At 37.7% G+C, this 26,140-nt stretch overlaps 1 protein-coding gene across 1 annotated transcript; it reads right to left on the bottom strand.

The window, feature by feature from the left end:
* Positions 1–220: 220 nt before the first annotated feature.
* On the bottom strand, positions 221–20,915 carry LOC137150893 (uncharacterized). Its single transcript, XM_067544980.1, has 16 exons — positions 20,901–20,915; positions 18,583–18,611; positions 15,628–15,675; positions 14,765–14,815; positions 14,223–14,252; positions 10,717–10,761; positions 10,579–10,622; positions 10,429–10,478; positions 9,098–9,318; positions 8,760–9,010; positions 7,191–7,325; positions 6,695–6,833; positions 5,322–5,375; positions 4,074–4,154; positions 2,111–2,383; positions 221–1,442 (listed from the first exon to the last, which is right to left on the bottom strand). Exons 10-16 carry the CDS (start codon positions 8,994–8,996, stop codon positions 1,423–1,425), a joined length of 939 nt encoding a protein of 312 aa, XP_067401081.1. The 5' UTR covers positions 8,997–9,010; positions 9,098–9,318; positions 10,429–10,478; positions 10,579–10,622; positions 10,717–10,761; positions 14,223–14,252; positions 14,765–14,815; positions 15,628–15,675; positions 18,583–18,611; positions 20,901–20,915; the 3' UTR covers positions 221–1,422.
* Positions 20,916–26,140: the final 5,225 nt, after the last annotated feature.

Here is a 26,140-nt window from a genome sequence, read left to right as displayed (position 1 = left end):
ATACACATTTTCAGAAGCATGAAACAGAATTTATGAGATCACCATGAATACAAAGACCCCTAAACAAAAGAATATGCATAAGAGTAAATAGTATTTCATCCAACAGTGAACTGGTAGAGGGTTGTAAAAGATGAATGCTGATATAAAATCAGCATGTGATATCATTAAATTATATTTTATCTGTGGAATAAAGATTAAAAACTCAAAATTCCAAAGCAGATAGGTTTAGGTTTTCTCAATTTTTATTCCTATTTTAAAAAGCACACATAACCAGTACACATTCAAAGGCAGAGGATACAGAAACATCCACAGAAGCCCTTAAAACTAGACAACAATCTTGCCTGCAAGGAAGCTGTTCTGTTTAATAGATACCAGTATTTTAAAAGCTTAAAAACTTATAAATGTGTTTTCTGTCTGCTGAATTATCTATTGGTCTTTACTTTTCTGTTTCCTTCAGTAAATTTTCTATTTCTAGCCCACATTTTAATGTTCAATTTAAGTTAAAAACAGTAAAAAAAAACCCCAACACTAAAAATACATTTAATTCTACACTGATTATAATATAACAAAAATCTGTATAACATACAGACTCATCTTATAAGAAATGTGTGATCAGCTATAGATACATGGAGCCAACATGGCCTTGCCAGAGAAAAACTAAAGCTGCCTTTAGTTCGTATTGATGCTACATTGAAACTAGTGTTTCACTTTTGAATAAACACAAGCCCAGCCTAGCAAAGAGGCAGTATACACAAACACACACAATGATCATGTAACTGCAATATCATGTAGGGTTTATGTACCATGTACATGGCAACCCATCCTGGGCTTCTGAATGTATGTACAGAGAAATGTTTTGTACCCAGTGAAATTAGCAGTATTATTTTATAGGTGATGATGAAAGGTACTGTAATGAGGCCCCCAAACCATTTCTAATCTCTGTGGAAATCACCCATAGAACTGGATAAAAATGCTTAAACATGACTGTCAAATAGGTGGAAAGGGTGAGGTGTTTTCAAGGGGGTTGAGATTGCTCTGCACTTCACATGAGGGTGCTCAGCAACCTAGCAAGAATGGTTCAAAGGAGACATGAAGTCAGTGGGAGATTCAAATTGCATTAGGATAGCTTCTTCAGTGTTAACTACACTGTTAATATGACTGGTATCCAAACATTTGAAAAATTACTCCTGAAAATGTTAAATTCATTTATATTGGTGCAAAATTCAATTCACATTTCTTTCCCAAAGTTATGTGTCTTAATTTTTCCAAAGATTACTTATGGCTTGTATCTTCATAACTGGTCTCCTGAGCTCCAAACTGTAGAGTCCACAATTAAATCACATTTAAACAGTATGAAAAGTTTAAACCATTATGCAGCTGAATGTTCCTGAGAGTTCTCCTTTTAGTTGTTTCTTCATGAACTTACGTCTGCTCTAAAAACCCTGAGGAAATGAATATACACACACATATATATTAATTAGTCTCTAGGTGCTACGGCAATAGAATTGTTAAGTAATAATAATAAATGCATATAAAAATCTTATGACACTGTACAAATATAATTTTAAGCTAATTTTCCCATTCAGAAAGACTTTCTCTAGATTAATGTAGGCCCCAGGTCTCCAACAGTCCTGCACATGCTTGAATTTATAAATAAGAGTAATCCCACTGAAATCAATGTGTGTAAACTTAAGTACGTACAGAAGTGTTTGCACGATCAAGGCCACAATAAGCTTGTGTAAAGATGCACCTTCAACGTGACTAAAGTATCTAGGTACAGATATTTCTGCACTGAGCTCCATAATAAAAACAAGATTTTGCTTGGGTTTATAAGGGTTGTTGATTTTGACTGACATGGAGCTATATCAACTGTTCTAAGTATTAGTCACTCCAAAATATTTTTTATTTATATCAGATTCGAAAAGCAAGTATAAAATATTATAAAGTAGAATGAAAAACATATAAATAAACATTAAGAGGGAAAACCTCATATTTTATTTACACAATACAATTATATATTAGGATATCTAGTGAATTCTCTGATGCTGAGACCAGAAGCATGTCTGAAACACAATTACATAATCAAGTATAAAGAAAAGGTGATGTTTACCTTCCAGTATTTGTATTATTTCATATGACACATGATCCTTAAGACTGTCATACAAATTTTGTGCAGTTCCGTTATTCTGTTCACCTTCCCTCCACTTGTGCAACATCATGAATTTATAAACATTAACCTCTTCTTCCTTTGCCTGAATCTGATGAATATCTTTCATTTCTAACTTAAGACATTCAATGGCAATTTCTTTCCAATCTTTACCCATCTTCTTTGCAAGAGTCATCAGCTGCTGATCAGTTAATGTAGTTTTAGCTTTAGTTCCATCTAAAAAACATATGGGATACAAATCAGCTCCAACATTACTATTTTCATTAGGTTTCTAATGAAATAATCCTATTATTTTCATACATCGCAACATGGAGACATACAATGAAGGTGATTATATTAGTTAGTGAACTAAAGCTGCATTTTCACTTCATTTATTGATGCTGCTATAATGCCGACTAATGAAAATTGTACTGAGTTACTGGCTTACCAGGCAATATTGGAACTGACAAGACAAAGTAAGAGTCAGGAGTGATGAAAAGTCACCTGAAGAAAAAGTGCAAGATGTCCTAGCTCACAAAAATATCTTAAATTTAGTTTTTGTGTGCAGGACTTGAATAGCTTTTCTAATCATAAAAGGCTACTTGTCGAGTAGCAAAACTGCACAAGCCTGAAACATCTAGATATGCTGTTATACAAAATACCCAGACACTTCAGATCCATGTGCAGCATTAAACTGCAAGCCAATTTCCTTCAATCACCTGAAAAGTGTAGGTACCTAATATAACAGTCTATCTTAAAATGTGCTACTGATTACAGAGAATGATCATTATTATACCTTTATAATAATTACTTTAGTAGGAAGTCACAACCTGCATGTTTATATCTGTCTAGTCAGAACCTCAATGGTCTAATCAGATTTCTCTTTCAATGGGATCATTTTATAAAATAAATGAGGTTTTAAAATGATTAAATAGCTCTCTCTAGTGGCTAAAAGCCACCACACAGAAATATGTATAGAACCTATCATTGTTTACATGCAAATGAAACCTGATTCTTTCTGCACCTCCTGAATATCACCTTATTCAAACATTATAATTATTTTCTTTGGATGAGATGACCATGCAAAATAGGTACTGGAAGCAAAAAGTGTATTCCTTTCCTGGACAGAATTCAAACACTGTAAGGCAGGGGTTAAAATTGTAATGTAAAGTTCTGAGATAAAACTTTGCATATATGAAATTGTAAACACAAACTAGGATCCAAATGTACAATTTTGAATAGTGTCTACTGTAATATGATATTCCTCTGTATGACATTTTGGTAATAAACCCCATCGTGTCTATAATTTCAGATCAGAGTAGCCATTAGGAAAGCCAGTAAGGCTGAATTTTAGCAACATGTTTGGAAGAAAAATAAAGCTAAGATTCTTAGAGACATCTAGTATTACTCATGCAACCTGTTATCTGTAAGCATATCCAGCAGCAGCAGGTGCATCTGATATTGAAGGCAATTGACTTAAGGTCCTAATTCACAAATTATATAAGCATGTGCTTGAGTCCCATTGACTTCTCAATGGAAGCTACTGGGAGCTGAGGCCTTCAGAAAAATCAGGCTACTAATTTTAAGTGACTGAATGGGAGCTGAACTTTTGGAATTGTGGGTTGGAAGTTCTTCTGGGGAAAAAAATGCAGCACTATAGCAAAAATTCTTCAAAAGCAGCTCTTTTGTCTTTATGTATGCACTCATCTAATTTACAGCATCAACCTATGGATATACAAGCAAACATTTACTCCTATAAATCAGGAATAGTGATGCCTTCTGCACTCACAAATGCAGGTTTCTGTCCCCATAAATTCTGTGGTCAGATTTGTGGAGGCCAATTTAACATTTAGCTCTAAGAAATAAATAAATAGGATAAAAATTAACCATAAACAAAACGTTTTTAAATCACACAGAAATTTTTTACCTGAAATATCTCTGCCCTTTAGCCTTTTATTAGAAAATTCTTCTTCAGAAAGACTGTTGCTTGATTTCCGTCTTCTGTTACCTAAAGAGCAGATAACTGATTTTACTTCTTTTGTATCATACATTCTTCTCTTGTGCTTTATCAGCATGTAGTGAGGCCGAGTGGCCTCTCTCCAGTGCAGAGGGGGTTAACTTTCCTTGGGAGGCACAGGTAGGGCTGCCAATTTTGGTTGGAGGTATTTCTGGAGGTTTCATCACATGACAATCATAATTCCTGGAGACTCCAGGACAATCCTGGAGGGTTGGCAACATAATTCATAGCTAACTTCGTCCCACCCCCATCCCCTGCAGGAAGTATAAGAGTAGGGCCGTGCAACTCAGTTGCAGCTGGACCACAGAAGGAGGGAGACAGCTATCCCAGAGAGCCAAGCCCTCAGTGAGGTTCAGGACCAACTGCAGAAAAGACCAACAATCTACTGCTCCAGGAGACAGAAGACATCTGGGAGAGACTGGAGGAAGGGCCGCCCGACCACAAGCCTGCGAGCCAGAGCCAGGCTGCGATGGCACAAAACCCACAGGAACTGGTAGGAATTAGCCCAGTGAAACCAGACATTGGTCCAGTTGTGCTGCTGGGCTGCGAGGCACCAACTGCCTTCTTCCCTGTTGATCCTGTGGTGGGATCACCTGCCACAGCTAGGGCCCTGGACTGGGACCCAATGGAGCTGGGTGGGCCCAGGGCCCCCTTCTCCACCCCACACTTGGGGGCTGGCCAGACATGAAACCTTAGGCCGGAGCAAGTCAAGACTGTTTAGTGGTTGCCTGCTCCAGCCAGGAGGCTGTGGACCATAGACTGTTTGCTTACTCCACCCCACCTAGAGGGGCTGGAGCCCCAGAGACTATTTAATGATTGCTTGCTCTAGCCAGGAGGCTGCAGGCCACAGACTGTTTCATTGATCAACCCCCACACCCTGAGAGGTCAGAGTCACAGACTGTTGGTGTGCACCCGAACCAAGGTCCAGGATCCCTGCTGATGGGCGGTGTGCTGGGCCTCTGGTAGAGATGGGAAGTGCTAATTGGGCAGTTACATGGCTGCAAGTCAAGCTGCCCTGACAAACATCTGGCCGACTTACCGACTCCCTGCCACCGCTGGAAGGGGGTGCCCTAACCCCAAGAGGGAAGAACCCTACACACACAACTGTGTTGTAAAGAAAATAAATAATGTAGTACACTGTTCTTTTAAATAACTTACTGATTGTGTTTCTTTTCTGCTCATTCTTGTTCTGTTCATGTAGTATCCAGTCACCTAGTAAAATATAAATGTTTTCTGGAATAAATGAAAAGTACTGTAATAATTCTCACTGCTAATCCACAAATCCAATAATTCTCACACACAGAAAAATTATTAGCTGCTTCCAGAGATGAACAAAAATTTAACAGTAGGGTACTGTAATAAGATCTCATTTTGCTATGATTTTGTTACTTTTATCAAATAATTCACAGCCTGTATAATACAATTTATTATCTTTAATAATTAGAATTCAACCTCCCTTGCCAAAATAAATTAACTTTCTACTCTGCAATGTGAATTATTTCAATTTTTACTGTTTGGTCAATTGATAAACAGCCTGATCCAAACCCATAGAAGTTTGTATAGGCTTTGTATCAGACTCTTGCCTAAATCTGACCATCTGTAACAGATTCTCAGTCAGTAGTGTGAATAAGCAAGGTTCTGCTATAGTGTTATTCTAATTCAGCATAACGTGATATTTACATAACATTCATGAACTAAATCTTTTTTGAAACACAGTTCCCAAATATCCTAATATCTATGCTATCATGTATTTATTTCATTACCAAGATCCATGCACATCCCTACAGATTTTCATAATGAATAGCAACTTGTTAGAAGATCTATCTCCTTGGGTAAAGCAGAGAAGAAACATTTTGGAAAATGACAAAGTACAATATTACTCTTATTATATCACTAGATCTAAAGTCACAAAACTCTGTATTGTATTAATATTTATTTTAAATTGATTGTTAGGCATTTTTCAGTCTTAATTATCTGGAACTTTGGGTAATATCAACTATACAAATAAATAAATATTTTGCATGGTAAAGTTCCACCATTTACCATAACACTAAATCACAGGACTCAATGCTCTACTTCTACTGAGGATTTAGGTAAATTCATATTTATACTACACTCATGTAAATATATATTCAGGCCTTTGCTCTTTTTCAGATGTCTATTATTAACCAAATTGAAAATATATTTTGCCATTCTAATTTCTGAGATTGTAATGATCTTATTCCCTCATAACTGCACTTCTGCAGAAGCACATGTGTAAACCCAAAAAATAAAAGTTATAAAATGTTGAGATTTTATATTATATAATATTTTATTATGTATATAATAATAAATAATTACATTATAATATTTTCCAATAGTCCCTGCCTCTGTCCTAGCCACAAGGATTACAGCTATGGTGTCTTTTCCTGGTGTTTTGGCACTTTCAGCTCCAGATATCGTGACCTCAATGGAAGCAGAATTTGATCCAAACTTACACAAGTTTCCAGCAGAAACAAATTATAGCTCAGTCAAACACACACAATACTCACATTCTCTTAGTTTTGCTTTCCAGACAATTTTATCAGATTCCTGTTCAATCAAAGATAATGTAAACTCCACAGGTTGCTCCAAGTAGACTTCAATATAACTTTTTAATTTTAAGAGAGAGCCATCAACAAATTCAATTTCCTAAAAAATGTAAATCAAGTTTTTTAAAAAGCTAAAGCATTTACTCTAAGCATTAAAACAGCTTAAGCATAAAAAGGCAGCTTTTGGAAAAGTTGTTGCATAGATCTGGAGTGAGGTTTTGCCAGTGACTTCATGGGGGCCTGGATTCAACCCTATAGTTTTAGAGTTTCTAAGGGTTTAGCCTTCCTGTAATGATAATAAACAAATGTGTTGGAATTCATTTACACTGACCTGTCTGGCCTGCCCTTAACTTATGAGGAGTATAAATGATTAAATATGCATTTTTTGAAAAATGTTTGCAGCTGAGCTGCCAAATACACATTGACAGTCCAATTTATGTATTCATAAAGAACATACCTCAGGAGTTATTTCAGCTTCTGGTTCACTAATTAATCTGTATATCTTTCCATCTTGTAATCGTTTTTGACAAACAGGGGGCTTGTCAATTTTGATGAATTTCTTACCAGAATGTTTTACTGCTTTAGAGATATCCTAAAATTTAAAAATACATTTTACTTGATACTCATCCTGGTCAACAAATTAAAGAATTTCACAAACGATGATGTGCTTCTAAACTTCCTTGTGGTTTTCTCTATCCCCAGTATTTTTAATGGATGGCGATACTTTTTCTTGGAAAGTAAATGGTCAAATCCAACATTTGCAGAGCACGGGATGTATTCTCACTCACAGCTGGACAGGTTTATGTGCCCAATGCACCCAGACCCATCCCCATCATATACTGATGGAACCTTCATCCTGTGCATATCAGCAGGCCACTGCATTTGGATGACATCCCATTATGCAAATAATTACAGTAGAACCTCAGAGTTACAAACACCTCTGAACAACACTGAACAAAACATTATGGTTGTTCTTTCATAAGTTTGCGACTGAATATTGATTTAATATAGCTTTGATATTTTACTATGCAGAAGAAAAATGCAGCTTTTCCTTTATTTTTTTAAGAGTTTACATTTAACATAGTACTATACTGTATTTGACTTTTTTTCCGCCCTCTGTCTGTGTGGTGCTTGATTGTATACTTCCGGCTCCAAATGAAGTGTGTAGTTGATTGGTCAGTTCGTAACTCTGGTGTTTGTAACTCTGAGGTTCTACTGTAATGTGATTGTCTATAAGGGTTTTTTAAAGTGTTACCCACAACTTTCATTTTTACTCATTACTAATATCCTTTTTAACACATATGCACCTTTCCACACATCAAGACTTACAAAAAAGCAATATACATATTCACAAAAGCATTCATTAGCAAGGAACCACCAGAAAAACATTCTTCTATCTTCTCCAGTTTCATTGGACCCTATCCTCTGAGGTGCTGATCACTTTCCACTGTCACTGAGAAAACTTCCCTGGGAAATGAGGATGCCCAATACTTTGCAGGACTAGGTTCTAATTGCTGACATGTTGACTTCATATTTATCCTCTGGGATTACATGGTAAAATATTGAATAAAACAAGGAGCAGGCCTATTGTCAGTCCCTTCCAAACAGCATCACAATGCTGAATGTTGATCAGAGTCAGTCCTGCCAGGTGTCTACTCTTCAGTAACCTTCAAATATTCTCTCGCCTATTATGTTACATGGGGCAGTTCAAAGATCAATTCTGTCACAAACAATGAGAGTGAGTGACAGAGAATGAGCTAGTCTGGGAGTTGAACTATTCTGGTCCTCATCGTGATCCTGCAAGCACGCCATGCATGGAATTCCCAATGACTTCTAGACCTTTGCATGCGAGACACTCTACTGGAAGAGCAGACTCTCTATGACTACAACTCCATGACCACTTTATAACTTTGATGTACGTCAGATCTGAGGCCCAAACTACATGACAATGTAAACATTTTAATGATCAACATTTAGGCATATTTATATTGGATTTGATGCTGTACATTAAAAAAACAGACCTTACCTTTATAAATGAATCATTATTTGTCGCTACATACACACGAAATGATAAGGAAGGGTGATTATCGACAACTTTGTATAAAATTACAGCCCCATCGTAATGTACTGACTCTTGTGTTTGAATGACCGGTCCTACTGGAGAGAGAGAACTCACATGCCATTTGACATGTGTCACTGAATAATCAGCAGAAGGCTCAAATGCTGGACCAGTACTTTTAATATGTAAAACTTTGAATGTCATGTCAGATTCATGATCTGCAAAAAGATACCAAAACATTAACATTTCTTATAACAAATAGCAATAGATAGCTACATTTGTTAAACTCAACATATAGTACTTACCATTTAAGCTGAGGGAATGTGGGAATTGAATGGAAGTAAGAACAGAGGCTGAGTCACAACTGACATCAAATATAGGGCCACCAACAATCCATGGTTTTTTAACATAATCAGCATATTTGCTCCAAGACAAAACAGTATATTTGATTACAACAGCCTTGGTTACATCAAAAATCAAGCCTGTAACAGTACATTGGTAAGTTCCCTCTGCCTCCAGCTTCAACCTGTATTGGACAAATGTAACAAATCAAGCTTAGCTTTCATTACATATTAATTATCAAGTAATGTTATTTGTTTAAAAATGATTCATATGAGATAATTTATTCTAAAAAGGACTCTTTCGTTTGAGGTTTTTCTCCCCACCAAGAACAGAACCCTACTAACAAACAAAAAGTATGGAAAATAGCACATAAAAATATTTTTATTTTTTTACTTTTTTTTTAGATTAAACCTAGGTTTGGGTTGTTTTTTTGTAGCATGTCTGCTAAATGAATGCAGTTGGAGGAAGTCCAAGCCAGTGCAGATCATGAAACACAGATAAAGCAGAGAGCTGCTTCCCACACTATGAGCTGAAATCAACTCCTATTGACGTCAATAGAAGTTGGACCAGACATTAGCTGAAGTTTCTGAGGCTATGTCTACACAGCAACTAGGAGGGTGATTCCCCATGCACGAAGACACACACACACACTAGGTCTGCTCGAGGTAGTGTGCTTAAAACGGAAGTGTGGACTCAGTGGCACAGACAGCTCGCCTGAGTTGCCACTCATGCCACCGTGGCCACAGTATTTTTAGCACACTAGTTCAAGCAGTGCTAGCACATCTGTCTGCTCATGCTGGGAATCACCCTCCCGGCTGCTGTGTAGATATACTCCAAGTGATATTCAGAACTAATCCCAAATAGAGCACACTACAGTAATCCAATCCAGAGGTGAGAAATACATGAATAATTGTGGCAAGGTAGACATCCAAATGGAAAGGACATAACCCTCTAGCCAAGTTCAGGTGAAAAAAGGGAATTATAGAACAAGACACCTTACAGAAACCTTAGTCTAGCAAAGGATTTAAGCACATTTTTAACTTTAATTTCTTCAATGGGACTGCCCACATATTTAAAGTTAAGCTTTGCTGGATTGGGCCCAGAAGCCAGTACTGATGACAGTAATGAACTGTTTATTATTAATGGATTTTGAGGCATCTTCACTTACAATTATGAACATGTTACTGAGCAGGACACACAAGGCAAATCAATCTCCTATGTAATTCGTCTGAAGAGAGAAACATTTTGTTCTGGACAATGTAAGCATACTCCAATTACATTATACAATACCTACCAAAATTGTCCTCTGGAAAGTCTTCTGGGGGTCACTTGTTCTTTTTGATTCTGTACGTATAAATGAATAAATTTGGTGAAACACAAATTTTGCAATATTACAATTTGCAAAATTCTAACACAAATTCTAATGTGGATTTTAAAAACGTACATGTTCAGTCTTGCCACGTTCACAGCACAATTGGCTATTAACCTCTAAATGAAAAAAGAGAGGCACAAAATCAACTCTTTAAAAAGAAAAATTATTAAAAATTATCAGATGAACAATTTCAACAAGATCCATTCATACCTGATTCAACAGGTAGCAGCAATTGGTTCTTTTCCAATTCTTCATCTATTAAAAAGATTACTTTTATAAAATACAGATTTCATATACAATTATGTATAGTGAACTATGCTTAACCTTAAATGGGCCCTATTCAAAGCTTTTGCATAAAATAAAGGTGAGGATGATCTTTTTAATACCCTTCCATCAGCTCTAAACATCTAACCTCCCTTTGATTCTAGTTTTTTCCATTGCTTAATCCAGTGATATTTTGCAGAAATACACAATTTATCAAATCCATCAGCCCCTTGGGCAAATTTTTGCTCACATGTGCACTGGCACAACCTCACTGACTTCAACTGCCTAAAAAAAAAAAATTAAGCTATTATTCCCTTTCTTCACCAGCTAACTCATTTCCTTTATTTCAGTTAAGATCATAGAAGCAGCCCCATGAGATTCACAAAGTCTGATTTAAATGTAAATAATAATAAAAAACTCTTTAATCTATACTGTATTTCTGTCTTAACTGTCCAAGGCACATGGTCACCTACATTTAAGTGTTGCCTTTCTGTTGAATTTTGTGGTTCAACCACAAGCTGCTGGCTTAGATGCAGAAATCATTGGGTTAAATCTATGGCCTATGTCATTCATGAGGCGAGATTAGGTAATCGCAATGGTCCCTTATGGCCTTAATATCTAAGAATGTAAAAAAGTCCCCACTCCAGTAATGAACAGATTTCAGGGTCCTATGCAAGTGGGCACAGAGACTCTATCACAATGCGTATGCACAAGAAAGCCCAGGCCACCTTAATTCTGGTATCTCCTAACGTTTCAGTGTTTGACTTTACAATCTTAACATTATTTTCACGCAGTTTTTGTGCGTGTGTGTAATATTTTAGTCTTTAAAAACAGAAATTGGAATCAGCATGTGGAATCATACTGACACCTACATGTTCATCAGTAGGATAGGAACTTTTAGATCTACAGCACAGACCTTGCCATTGAGTTAACAGAGTAACAGATAGCAGTGCTGGCTTTACATATGCTGTTTCCCTAGCCAAAATAACCCCCCCACCTCACCCCCAAGTAGAAAAATGTGAGTATTTGCAGCAGTTTAGGACTATCATTCATCAATTAAATTAACAAGAAAGCCAGGGTCACCTTGAGCCTGGCTCTTGCAGGGGACGCAGCTGCGGCCCACTGCTAGTGGGGACAGGGATGGCTGCCGCCCATTTCCTGGAATGCTGGGGCTGCTGCTGGGCTCCTGGCTGTGCGCCAGGACAGACAGGAGGTGGGTGGCTGCAGCCCACCTCCTGGCTGGAGGCAAAGACCAGCCAGGAGAAGGGCGGCTGCCACCAGGGTGCTAGTTGTGCACCGGGACCGGGTGGGAGGCGGGCGGCTGCCACCAGGGTGCCAGCTGCACCCTGGGACCAGACGGGAGAAGGGCGGCTGCCACCAGGGTGCCAGCTGTGCACTGGGACCGGGTGGGAGGCGGGCGGCTGCCACCAGGGTGACAGCTCCGTGCTGGGATCGGGCAGGAGGAGGGTGGCTTTACATTTTGACACCTTAGGCAATTGCCTACCTTGCCTATTGCTAAGGTCAGGCCTGACAGATAGCTGTAATAGGTTGTCATCTAAGAGGCTCAGCAGCAGATGGGGATCAGACACACACTTTGCCAGTGGGTTTCCTAGATATTGGCTGACAGCAGAGAAATGCTGAGCGGAGTGATGCAGTGATAGACCCTTTTGCTCCTGTTCCCCCAAAACCTGACTCCTTTTGCCCATGTCCCCTCCTGTCCCTGTGCCAGTTCTGCCTCTCTCCTCAGCGCCCCATCTCAGTTTCCTCCTTATCCCACCCAGCCTCTTGACCCGACCCAGTCCCATTCTCATTACTTGGCCAGTCCCAGTCTCCACCCCTCAAGACTCCTCATCCCAGTTCCAGTCTCCTTGTCCAGCCAGTCCCAATCTTCCAACCCTGGGCTTTTTGTCCCACTATCTTTGCCCAGCTATTCTACCACTGGCACTTTGTCTGACCTCAGTCCCCCATCTCCTTCCCTAGTGAGTCCCAATCTTTCTCCCTCACGCTACCCCCAAGCTCCTTGTCCCTATTTACTCCTTCTGCCCCACCCTGGTCCAGCTCTTGTCCCTTCTGCTTTTCACTCAAGTTGCTTCCCCCTCCTCGCTCCCTGGTTTCCAGCAGGGAAACCATGACAGCACAGAAGAGACTCTCTCCGCTCTCATTTCTGGTGCCCAGTGTTACAGCAGCCCGTGTCATCTGGGAGCAGGAATGGCAAGAAAAATCCTGCTCAGCCTCTGCATCCAAGGCTGGAGAATACTGAGTTGCTGTGTGGGGATGGCGCATGCCCCATTTAGTCACAGGTAAGGGCTGTGAGGTGTTGCAGCATGATCAGTGTAAACAGAATCTTCAGAGAATTGAACTGCCAAATTCTAACAAATCTCTACTGAGTATGTGTGAAGTGAGATTTTTAAAGGCTTATAACTTGGCTAAATTGAGGCACTTTTTCATTTGGATGGCAAAAGGGTGATTTTCCATGCCAAATTTCTAGTCCCAGCTCCAAACCATAGATGCACTAGAGCTTCTCAATGAAATGGTTGTAAGAATTTTTCTCTTTAAACATGGGTAAAACAATGTCTTTTTCCCTAATATTGTTTTTGGAAACAGCTGGACCATTTTTGCTGGAACTTTGCAAAATGCTTCAGCCTGAGGCAGACACTCAGCATGGAAAATATCAGTCTGAATCATTAAAATTTGGCAATTTTTTAAAAACAGGGTCTCATAATGGGAAGTGTAAGGCTACCTTAACTATAGGTGGCACTACCAGTTCTGCCTATAATATGCATCTCTGACCTGATTCTGCAACCTTTAATCATGTTGAGTTGCGGATACTCACATTAGTAGTGCCATTAAGATAACTCACCAGGAGGAAGGATTGCAGAATCAGGCTGTGAGAGTTTTTAATTACATGATCACACTGTCTTAGGTGTGTGTGTATATATTTGGTTTGGAAAACATGCTGTTATACTGTGTTATCTGAAAACCAGTATGTGAACATATAATTAAAGACTGTGAGCTGAATCCATTTTTGAGCAAACTCTCTTTTACTCAAAAATGTTACACCTGAGATTAATTTGTCCCATAGCTATTTGCAATGATTACATGCAAGGGAGTACAGTAACTTTGGCATTTCCTGAATTTTGGTTCCTAACTGTGCACTTTTAACATTGCATTTACAAAGTAATTTGAAATTATGTATTTATTTATGTATAAATAAACATGGTGTGAGTGCACAAGCACACAATATAAATTCTTAACTGGGCTCTTTATTAATTTGGGGGAAGGGAGTTAATAGGAAGAAATGCTTAAAATTAGGCTATGTTACACATTGTATCAGCACTCAGTCATTTGCTTGCTCTTTTATTCCATTGCCCCCTGTAAATTATTGTAAGAATCCCTTTTAGATCTTATTCTTTTATGGCAACAGATATAAGGACAAAAATATATACACTCACCTGAATTTTTTATATCTGGATCCTCAGTATCTGCAGACAAAAAGCCTTCTAATTATTTAAATACAAATGGTATTATCAACTTCTATGAGATATAAATACACTGCTGGTAATATAATACACATACATCAACACAAGCATGTCTTTCACCAATAGCAATCACTTCCTGTAATTCTTGTTCTGTCCATCCTGTTTTGCCACTTGCACTGCCAATTTTTAAGTGTATTTATGACCTTTTGTTGCTTAGGACTACTATTGTGATACAAAAAATGATTTCAACATGTATTGTGTCTAGAATAAAACAACTTCAGCTTTTTTTTTATTTACTTTTCTGCTTAAATCCTCACTGATGAATGACCATGAGAATAACTTGGGCACATAAGATACTATTCAGCTTCTCAACATCTAATCACTAACTGTTCATGCAACTGGTAAGCAACTGGGTTGAAATTATTTACATAAACAGCCATGTTTTAATAATTTAAGATCAATCTAAAAGCTTAAAAGAGTGAGAGAAAATACATATAGTGCAACATAATACTCACCTGACTCACTTTCCGAGCTACTTTCAGAGTTATTTTCAGAACTGTCATGTCCTTAATAAAATTACATCCCATTAGCAATGGTAATAATTAAATAGCTTCACAGATAAGCAAAACATAAATGTAGATATTTAAGTAGATCAGATGGGGCAACAAGTTATATACGTAAGAGAGAGAGTGAGAGAAATGCAGCAGCCCTTATTGAGGAGGCTTTCTTGTTGGAAGTATATGACACCGATGCTCCAGAATCTGCACTGACTTCCTATCGGTTTATGAATAGAGTTTAAGGTCTTGGATATGACATATAAAGCCCTGAACAGTCTGGGACCTGCCTACCTGAGAGACCACCTCTAGCCCCATAACATAAAGCCCCCAGTTCATACATCTAAACTATATCTGGCCCACAGCAGGCATACTCGGGGAAGAATTCCATGCACTCTCTCCCCTATCTAGCATATCTGCACAGACCAGCCATGATTTGATCCATAGACAGTGAATGTGTTTCAAAAGGTTTCATTACCTTACTTTTAAAAGTGCAAGCTGATGAGAAAACATTGCTAAGAAACAAACACAATTTAAAGAGTGAGCATAAAAATGATAATATCGTAGGCTTACTCTATCAAAACATCATGAGAAATTCCTCCCTTTATCTACCTAACACTTCAGTGACATGATAGACTTTATTTAGATGCTTTTAAAAAGGACCGGAATGGTCAGGCCTGTCATGTGAAGTTAGGTGTCAAACAAAATGTAAAATTTCCCACACTCAAAGGGAGACAGTATTATTTGGATTATCTGGTTGCAGTTTTCAATGGATTCTTCAATAAGACTTTCAGCTTTGATAAGAATAATACTTCACTGCTTACCTGATTTACATTCTTGATCAGAGTCATCTTCTTTAGTGCTGTAATTTTCTACTTTGGAAAAAGAAATAGAACTGGGGATTAAACAGGTATGTTTCACAAGAAAAATGAAAGAATGGATAACGTTTTCAAATATACACAAACAGTAGTCCATGGGCCTAGACCTACAAAATATTACCACTAGGGGCTGCATACTTCATAGCTCCTGCAGGCCAAGCTCACTGCACACACCAGGGGCTCCTCCCTGTACTTGCACCATCCCATCCCTCTCTATTTCAGGGACTCCCTACCATCCTCCTCCCTCATGCCAAGGATTTTGTGTCTCCCATTCCTCCTTCCCCACCATGCCAGAGACTGTGTGCTCCCCATTCCCTCCTCCCTCATGCCAGGATCACCAAGTTGAGTGTAGGACTTGCTTTGCTTGGGCAATTATATTGCTTATTTTTTGCAGATTTCTTGTTTGCCATTATCTGGCAAAAACTTAAAACTCATGAATGTTTCTGTCAACTTGATTATAAAATAGCACTAAATTACTTGGTTATTATCACTATTATTATTTATTATTTGTATTGTAGTAGCACCTAGGAATACCAGTCATGGACCAGGACCATGGACAGCTGAGTGCAAAATTAAACCCACACAAATTTATATTAAGATACTTTTGTCCAAATATCAATTGTTTTCCTTCAAAGACTACTATATTTATAGTATTTGTCCATTTCTAAATGTGAATGGAAGTGTAAAAGTAGTGATTTCTTTATTTAGAAAATTATTGTGACTCCACATAATTTTCTGATTTTCTGATTAACCTAGATAGAAACAAAACAAAACAAAGAACACCACAACTTTGGCAAGATAGAGCTAAGATTGTAAATATATTGTGAGAAGAAAGCTTAATCAGAATGTTATAGTTATAAAAATAATGTCTGAAAGCCAGAAAATGCTAAGTTAAAGTTCCACAAACAGCTTTAACTCTGATCGTGTATCATCTACATATGACTTATCTGGAGATGGGAATACATGATAGCGTAATCTTACATAAAGGGGCCACATGTTCTATTTTACCAGGACAGTCCTGGTTTTTAAAATGATGTCCTTATGTCCCAAGAATTTCTTTTGGGACACCCAAAATGTCTTCACTTTTCATTTCATCAGTCAAAATGCTTTGTTTTTTTAATAACTACAAAATGTTTCTCTTCAAAAATATGCTCTGTTTTACCAGAAACAGTATTCACTGTGATGAATAGAGTTTGGAGTTCAGAAAAATGTTAAATGACTTTATGAAAATCAATCTTTTGCTCAAAATGGTTATTAATGACACTTGTCCAGTGTTTCATGATAAACTTATTCAGAACACCAGATTACTGAAAAGCATCCTCCCACTTGAGAAATACACACCTGTTGCTGCTGAATTAGAAGCTGGCAGTAGCAACATCAGCACACATTAGAAAAAGAGTGCTCTTTTGTAGAAATTTTGTAATCCTAAAAAATGTTGTCAGTGTCTCAGTTTTTTATTTTGAAAGTATGGCACTTTTCATCCTATGGCATGGTGTGTGTTTAAAGGAGGGAATATAGGCATACATTATGCCTCTTTTGGCACAACATCTGGCCATAACCGGATCAGATGGCTCATGATATTTGGAGAGAGTAAATCTATGGATGAATTACTGAGAGAATTATTGAAAGAATTACAGTAAATTCCTATTTCCTTCTCTCCCAGACTCCATAGTTTAGTAATTTATGCTGCTGTCCTTGCTATTCTAACTCTACCCATTCCTTTTTCCTCTCATAAAGATAATTTGCCTCAAGGGACAACTAAAAACAATCAGGAAGTGAAAAACTTGCAGTTGTGACTTTAGTTATTTGGAGACTTTCTCTTAGTCTCAAAGTAGCAGAGAATTTGGGCTACTGCCTATAATTTACCCTGTAAATTGATACCTATAGTGCTAACTTGACTCTCCTTTTAAAGATTTATTTGCTACTGAATATACCCTTTGAAATTCTGCCAATCCAGTGGCTCAAGAAAAGCACAACATTATGCCATCAGAAAAAGCAAGGTTTGTTACTAGTAGAAAATTTGGGGCTCTCAATTCTAGATGCTGAAGACCAGTGAGAAGTGGCATATTACAGCTCCAGGAGGAAGGAAAGGTGGTGATCATCCCCTCCATCAGCATGCCTGCCAGCTAGTGTACAGAGAAGGTGATGCATAATCACCTAGAATCATTCTGGGGGAGGTCACTCACTCTTATTTCATAGCCAGACCTGTGCCATAACAGCAGAATTACAGATTCCCCTACTCCTTACCATAGACATCTAACAAAGGGAGGAAGCTATTCGGAGATTCCAAGCCCAGAAGGGACCACTGTGATCATCTAATCTGACTTCCTGTATAACACAGAACTGGGCAATATGGGAATAAAATGAAGGTGTGCATTAAACAAAGGAACTCAGTTCACACTGGGTCATTAAGAGCATACAAGAAGTTAGATGTATAAGGGCATCTGCACCAATCATCCTGCCTTTACTGTAGCTACCATAATTTTAGGCTTTTTCTGCCATAGTCCCTTTTTACACATTTACTATAATTGAAATTGTAAGCGCGCTGTAAGTCAAATTCAGGGTACCTTATCTCACACAAAAACACTCAGTAACTACAGTGTTTGGCACTATATGAATAATCTGTGCTTTAAATGTGATACATAGAAGTTAGACAAAAGCCACTATACTGAATTTAAATACATAATTACCTTTCCTCTTAACTTGATATTTTTATACTTTGTATAAGTAACATGAAAGGAATACATGACAGATCTGAGAAAAATATCATCATAATAGAAAACAAACAAATTCCCACGAATTCTTATTCATGAGACTAATGAGTTACAAAATTAATGTAGTCTGGTTAATCAGATGATAAATCCATTTGAAACTATTGTATATTTTGAAAAGTTACTGTACCTTTTGCTTCTAAAGAGGAAACATCACCACTGTAAGACAAAATGACAAGTATGTCAGTAATAAACTGTATGTTCACATTTTGCCATATTATTACTACAACCAACAAGTGACTGGCCTACAACATGAGCACTACATAGTATTTAAGTATTAAATGTAAACCCAAAAATCAAAATGAAAAATAACTAGATAAGTACCCACAAAATCTGAAGAGTAATTCTGATGTTGGACTTGATCTTACAAACCCTTACACAATAATTTAGCCTGCTATGGACTATAATACTTTGTTCTAACTCTGGTTGTTAGTTTGATGTCAGGGTGGCTGGGTAGTGTTTAGTGGCCTGTGATATATAGGAGGTCAAATCTGATGATCTTGTGGTCCCTTCTGGCCTTAAACTTAATGACTCTGTGTGAGTAGTCTCACTGGGGGAATGCCGCATAAGTAAGGTCTATTCTTGTGAGTAAGGATTTGCAGGATCAGACATTAAGACAGTAAAAGGAACAACTAGCTGTGGGTGATGATTATTATGAAGGAAAAAAGTGTAAAGGATTATGAGGTAACCCAATCCAGGTCAAAAATACTTACTGTCCTTTAATAATAACTTTCATAGTATAAAATAATTTCTTTAAAAAAATATTTTTACTGAGCTATTATGAATTGGCATACAAAATGGCAGAATGTAGCCATCTAATATATTGGGAAAAGCCAACTCAGAACACAATGTAATTATTTGTTGGGGCATCCAAAGGACAGCAAATGTATTATAAGCTAAGACCCTAATCCTGCAAACACTCAAAGACATGCTTAACCATGAGTAGCCCCATTAACTTCAACAGAACTACTCACTTACCTTCAAAGAAACTACTTAAACATGAGCACAAGAGTTTGCCAGTCCATGCATATGAGTCAACCCATTGAACTCAATCTGAGTACTCACATGTATAAAATTAGAGAGACAATGTGGGTGAGGTAATATCTTTTATTCTACCAACTTCTCTTGGTGAAAGAGACAAGCTTTCGAGCTTACATAGAGATATTATCTCACTCACCTTGTCTCATTAATATTCTGGAACCAACACGGCTAAAACAACACTGCAAACAACATATAAAGTTATTCATACGCATGAATGTTTGCAGTGTCAGAGTCTAAAGCTATGTTACTTTTTCAATGCTTTACTTGGTATCCATACTTCTATATCCCAATAAGTTAAAAATACATCAAAATCACATGAAATGTAATGAAATGATGAAGACTGTTTCAAAGTACAAACAAGTATTTTTAAAGTATTTGTTTCAAGCTCCTAAAAGAGAAGAACAAGCAGCACTTCACACACAATAGTTCTGACTTTCAATGTGTATCCTATAAAAAAACCTGGGGTGAAATTCTGGTCTCACTGAAATTAGTTGCAAAACTCCCACAAGGACTTTCTTTTGTTCAGATGTCCAACTATATGAAAATATGTAATATGGACCAAAATCCAATAAAGACTAGATGAGGATACAAACTCAATTTTGTGTGTAATCTAAGAAATCAAGGCAAAAAATTTTAAAAGCGACTAGTGATGTAAAGTGTCTGAACTTTTGTATGCTCAATCCAAGATGCCTGATTTTGCACTTTCTGAAAACCAGGACCATTTATGGTATCTCAAGGTGAATTGGACAAGGTCTTTGAGGGTGAAAGGCTAATGCATTAATCTATTGTGCCACCACACCCCTTGAAAACACAAGAAAATGCCAGGCAATACAATACCACTAATATATGGCAACCCACTGCTGAACTAATGTGTAATCAGCATTAAATTTTCCTCTCAGTAACACCAGTACAACCCCACTGATTTCAGCAGTATCAGTGTGAGAAAAACCTTGAATCTGGCATAACATTCTGGCATAAACTAAATCCTCATTGTAATCAGTCAAATTTATGGTCTGAAGTTCATTTTTATTCTCTTTTTCTTTATACTTACCACATTTTCTTTCCTTTAATTTCAACCACTTATTAGATCTTCTTTAGTAATTACACAACAACAGGTGTTTTAATTTCTATGTTCACGTCTACTTAACTTGACCATCTGCCTTTTTCCTACTGTTTTCTTATACCATTCATCTATAACATGAATTATCATTAACACTATTTAATACCTTGGTCATTCACCTTCTGTACTGTATAATTTCTTCTCACTAATGCCTTGTATCACTTCAGCCCAAGCTACTTTAGTATTTCTTCCCCAGTTTCTGGTGTGGTGAGGAAATAAAGGAAGGGAAGGCAATAGAGAGGGAGGCTCAGTGTCTTCAACTTCTTGTTTCTTTTGATAGCACTTACCTAAATTTTGTAATGTGGTGCCATTTTGTTTTTGTCTTTTTACAATCACTGCTTGCAGTACAGCTCAGTAACAGAATTGGTCAATTTTCCCATTTGAAAACAGTTTTAAAGAATGGCCTTTTTTTTAAATGAAAATTTTCATGAAAAAATTCCATTTTGTTTGAAATTTTTTAGCTTTTAATTTTTCATTTACTTTCTGCATCCTTTCTCTTCTTTTTTGCCTCCCTTATTCTCTTTTGTCACTATAAATAAACAATGGGGAACAGAAGAAAAAGGAGGAAGAAGAAAGAGAGAAATAGGTTGGGGGAGACAAGAAACCAAACCCCAAAATTTTTCAGAGAAAATATCAAAACAAAGGATTTTTTTTTAAATTGCAAAAAACAATTAATATTTTTTACCAACGGTATATATGAAAAAGAGTAAGACACACAAAAACAAATTGATGTATTAACACTATGAAAACAATACTGTATGTACACTGAAATCCAATAAGGATAAATGCAAAGTACTCCACTTAGGAAGGAACAATCAGCTGCACACATACAAAATGAGAAATGACTCCCTAAGAAAGAGTACTGCAGAAAGGGATCTGGGGGTCATAATGGATCACAAGCTAAATGAGTCAACAGCGTAACACTGTTGCAAAAAAGCAAACATCATTCTGGGATGTATTAGCAGGAGTGTTGTAAGCAAGACATGAGAAGTAATTCTTCTGCTCTTCTCCACACTGATTAGGCCTCAACTGGAGTACTGTGTCCAGTTCTGGGTGCCGCATTTCAGGAAAGACGTTGACAAACTGGAGAAAGTCCAGAGGAGAGCAACAATAATGATTAAAGGTTTAGAAAATATGAGGAAAGATTGAAAAAATTGGGTTTGTTTTATCTGGAGAAGACTGAAGGGGGGACATGATAACAGTTTTCAAGTACATAAAAGGTTGTTATAAGGAGGGGGGGAGAAAAATTTTTCTCATTAACCTCTGAGGATAGGACAAGAATCAATGGGCTTAAATTGTAACAAGGGAGGTTTAGGTTGGACATTAGGAAAAACTTCCTAACTCTCAGGCTAGTTAAGCAAAGGAATAAATTGCCCAGGGAGGTTGTGGAATTTCCATCATTGAAGATTTTTAAGACAGATTAGACAAACACCTGTCAGAGATGATCTAAATAATGCTTGGTCCTGCCATAAGTACAGGGGACTGGACTAGATGACTTCGTGAGGTCCTATTCAGTCCTATGATTTTATGATTTGTTCACAGTGTGCCTCACAGTGAATTTCGGGTTCAAGTATCACAGAAACATACAGTCACACTGGCTCCCTTATAGATAGTGCTACAAAATGAAACAACTCTCTGATTATGCAAATTTAAGACTCAACAACCTAAATACTATTCCCTTAATTCTGAGAGTCAGTATTCAAATTGAAGTACGGAATGCAGTGATTTCCCTGTCCCAATGTGTTCATTAAGCTTTCTGCATTCTGCTAACCAATCCCTTACAGGTGCTGATTTTTATGCTTGCCTCACTAAGATATTTTGATAGAACAACTGTGTTGCTTTTGTCATTGCACCAAATGATAAATATTATCAACAACTGTTAAGAAACTCCAAACTCACGTATGGGCCTGATTCCATGTTATAAAGCACAAGCAGCAAACCAATGAACAAGTGCTTGCACAGGGCTATCGTGCTGTGAGTGTGATAGGGATTGTCAAGATCCAAGCAGAGAGACTCCATTTATGGGATACCCAAAAATTATGTGTCACACATCAGTTTCTTCTTCTCAAGACCAAGAGTACTTGCCCTGATGCAGGGAAGTCTAAAACTCCTGCATCATCCTCCACTACTAGTTGAGATAAAGCAAATCTTCAGTTATAGGGGACCTTGGAGAAGAGTATATCCATCACCTGCAGTTGTTCTACACATTTTTACAGCTACAGAATCATCAATCTTATGGCTTTGGACGGTTGTCTTAACAGCTGGCACTGGCCTTAGGATCCCTCTGTAGCTTTAATACCAATTTGTCTAACTGCCAAATATACTTGATGGACCTTGGCACAGGCTTCCCTAAGACAACAGACTAGGCAGTCTTGCTCAGCTGATCTAGTGACATAGGTAGAGCCTCTGAAACTGTTTTTATTTTTTATAATTTTTTGTTTTATTTTTGGGGAATTTTTTGTTCTTGCATTTTACACATTTTTATACAGGCAGGAGCTCACCTTGCTGCAAGATTACTTTTTCGTTTTATTTCCTTTTATACATTGTTTTTAGTTTTATTTTGTGTTATTTAGATTTTGCAAAAAACATGGAGCTCTAGATATGAGTGTACATGGAAACAGGTTTATTATGGCACCAATGGCGCTGTCACACCGGGCCCACACTCGGAAAAGGCCCATTATGGACCCATCTAACACATCCACATGGCCAGGTCTGGCCCCTCGCCCAGGGCAGTGCAGCACCTAGGCCTGGCTGTGTGAGTAGGTCCCATCCAGCAGTTCCCACTCACCTGTAGGGGGCTCACCACCCTGCAACCAGGATCCACCATGTGGGCTGGATAGGGCTGCTGGGTGATGAGTGCGGCCAGGCCGGGCAGGCTCTTGGGAGTCACATCCCAGAGGTCTGTTCTGGCTCTGAGCAGTCTCTGCTGCCCACCACCTGCAAGGCCCCACCCACCTCTCCAGGACTGAGCCATCTGGGACCAGTGTAGAGGCAGGGCCATTCTCAGCCAGTAGGGGGATAGAGGGAGTAGTGCGAAGGCCTCAGCCAGGCCTCACCAGGCAAGTGGGTGCTGATTACTTGCAGGATCTATTTTTTTTTTATTACTTATACAAATGTGTTTAGATTATTTCTATGTTCCTTCCACCCTCTTCACATGCTAGAGAAAGTGACAGATTTAAAGCTGATGAAAATACAAATCAAAATATATATTGAATCAGACAAATTCTTCAACAGTTTTTTGTCTAAGTAAGTCTTGAAAGATCAGGCCCTTGTAATTAAGTTACATATGTCCCTTAATTTCGTAGAGATAAGATTAAAATTAACCAAGTCTGTTAATATACAACCAGATAGCTCAATATGCCTTTATGCCACTTTCTATTTACTGCCAATTTTGGTATATGCCAGTTACTGTTTATAGTTATAGGTAGGCATCATAAACAGTGCATAGCTGTATATATACAATTGTTAGCTGTTCCTTCCCAATTATAACCTATTTTCTCATTAAAACACATTCCGGTTTCTTCCTGTCATTGGGATTTTTGGAAAATTGCATCAAAATATAAAATTTAATTGTAAAATGTAACATTTAGTTTTAAAAAAATAAAAATTTTTGGTGCTGAGGGAAGAAAACTCCCGTAGAGTCTTTAGAAGGTTTCTTTCAGTAGAAAGCTTATTACTCAAAGCATGTCTGATACATATATGTATATATACACCTCTGTAATACAAATGTGTGCAATATTTTGTGTTATACTCAGCATGCAAGAAACTAAGAAAATAAAACGATGGACCAACTATTTTTAAGGTAGCTACAAGTAAACATACTTCTGATTTGTGGTGAACTTATTAAAAACCACATCTGCGGTAAGTGACTGGTCTTTTGAGAACGGGAGTAACTTGAATATTACTCTGATTTTTACTGTAAAGTGACCATCTATCACATAGTCTAGCTTGCTTGGGTGGCAAGATAGACTGGAATGCCTAAGTGGTCTGTCTGTGACTCTATGGTAAGACTATTTTAGTGTTTAAGGAGTTCACTCTTGTTAGTGGGATGGTGAAACCTAATTATAGAACATACAGTCAGTTTGGAGTTTCTGCCTGCTTTTTTGACAGTCTGCCCTGAGGGTTGGCACTCACAGTCGTGAGCCAATCCAGACAGCGTGACACTGGGCTATGCATTCTCTTTTTTACAACAGCTGGAGTTCTCCATCCTTTTCAACATACACCTGGTCACCAAGTTCTAGATCAGGCAATTCTCCAACTGAGTTATGTTGGTTAGAAAAGTGTTGATAAGCTTTCTTTGCCTTTTGATCCATTTTGGTACTCTTCTCGGGTCTGGTTACTTTGGGACTAGATTTTTTTCCAGGGTTGGAACAGTAGTCCTGAGATGCCTTTTTGTTAGAAGTTGGACTGGGCTGTAGCCAGTAGCTACTAACAGTGTTGATCAGTATCTCAGAAGAGTAAGGAATGGATCTTCCTGTTTCAATATTTTCTTGGCTGTCTGTACATCCAAGCAGCCTCTTCATTTGCTTATGGGTAATGCAGGCGCTTAGTGATGTGTTCAAAATCATATTTTGTTTAAAATGACTAACATTCAGATGTGGTGAATTGTGGTCTGTAGTCTGCCAGCTGTTGTTCTGGAATACCAAAATGGGCAAATGTGCTCTTTAATTTCTCAATAACACTGTAACATCTTTTCCAAAACGTATTTTTCCAATGTATTATTTCCAATATATTTAGAAGAATAAACCCACTACAACTAGGTAATGTTATCCTTTGAATTAGCATAAATCTGCTAGGCTCTTCCAGGGTCTGTCTGGTAGAGATATTGTTATTAGAGGCTCTTTATATTGTGTTGGATTGTTATTTCTGCAATGTCTGCATGAAGATACTTTATTATTCATGTTCTTATGATTCCAGGCCACCACACTGAGTGATTGGTCTGTTCCCAACATTTAGTTAGTGCTTTTTGTCCTTTATGGATAAGGTCTGCAATTTCTTCACTCAAAGTTTTTGGGATGACAATGATATTGCCTTTAATCATTAATCCACTGGACTCACTTAACTGTGCACATAGATCAAAACAGACTCTTGCCACAGCCATAGTGTTCTTTAAATACTTGGGCCATCCTGCCAGAATGTAACTAAAAACTCCTTGAAGCTGTTTATTTATCAAGGTTCATTTTTGTAGCAGCTATAGTCTCCCACCTTATGCTGGTCTGCAAGCTTCTACAGCATCTAAATAAGGCTTTATATCTTCCTCTAGTTCACAGGTGTTTGAGTGAACTGCTAAGCTTCAGTGACAGCATGTCTGCTATTACCAGATTTTTACCAGAAACATATTCATCGATTGAGTTAAATCACATTAACCTAATCAAAAGACACTGGCATCTCAGCGGTGCTTGATACTTTTCCATCGAAAAGGGTTTATGGTCAATTATAACTTCAAAGGAACTCAACCCACATAGATAGCTGTAGACATTCTCTTATGCCCATACATTGGCCAGGCACTTTTCAATCTGCTCATTTT

This window comes from Emydura macquarii, unplaced genomic scaffold, assembly GCF_026122565.2.
Source record: "Emydura macquarii macquarii isolate MOO-44397 ecotype Brisbane River unplaced genomic scaffold, CSIRO-AGI_Emac_v2 contig_18, whole genome shotgun sequence".
NCBI lineage: Eukaryota > Metazoa > Chordata > Testudines > Chelidae > Emydura > Emydura macquarii.
This window is presented reverse-complemented; position numbering and strand designations above follow the sequence as displayed.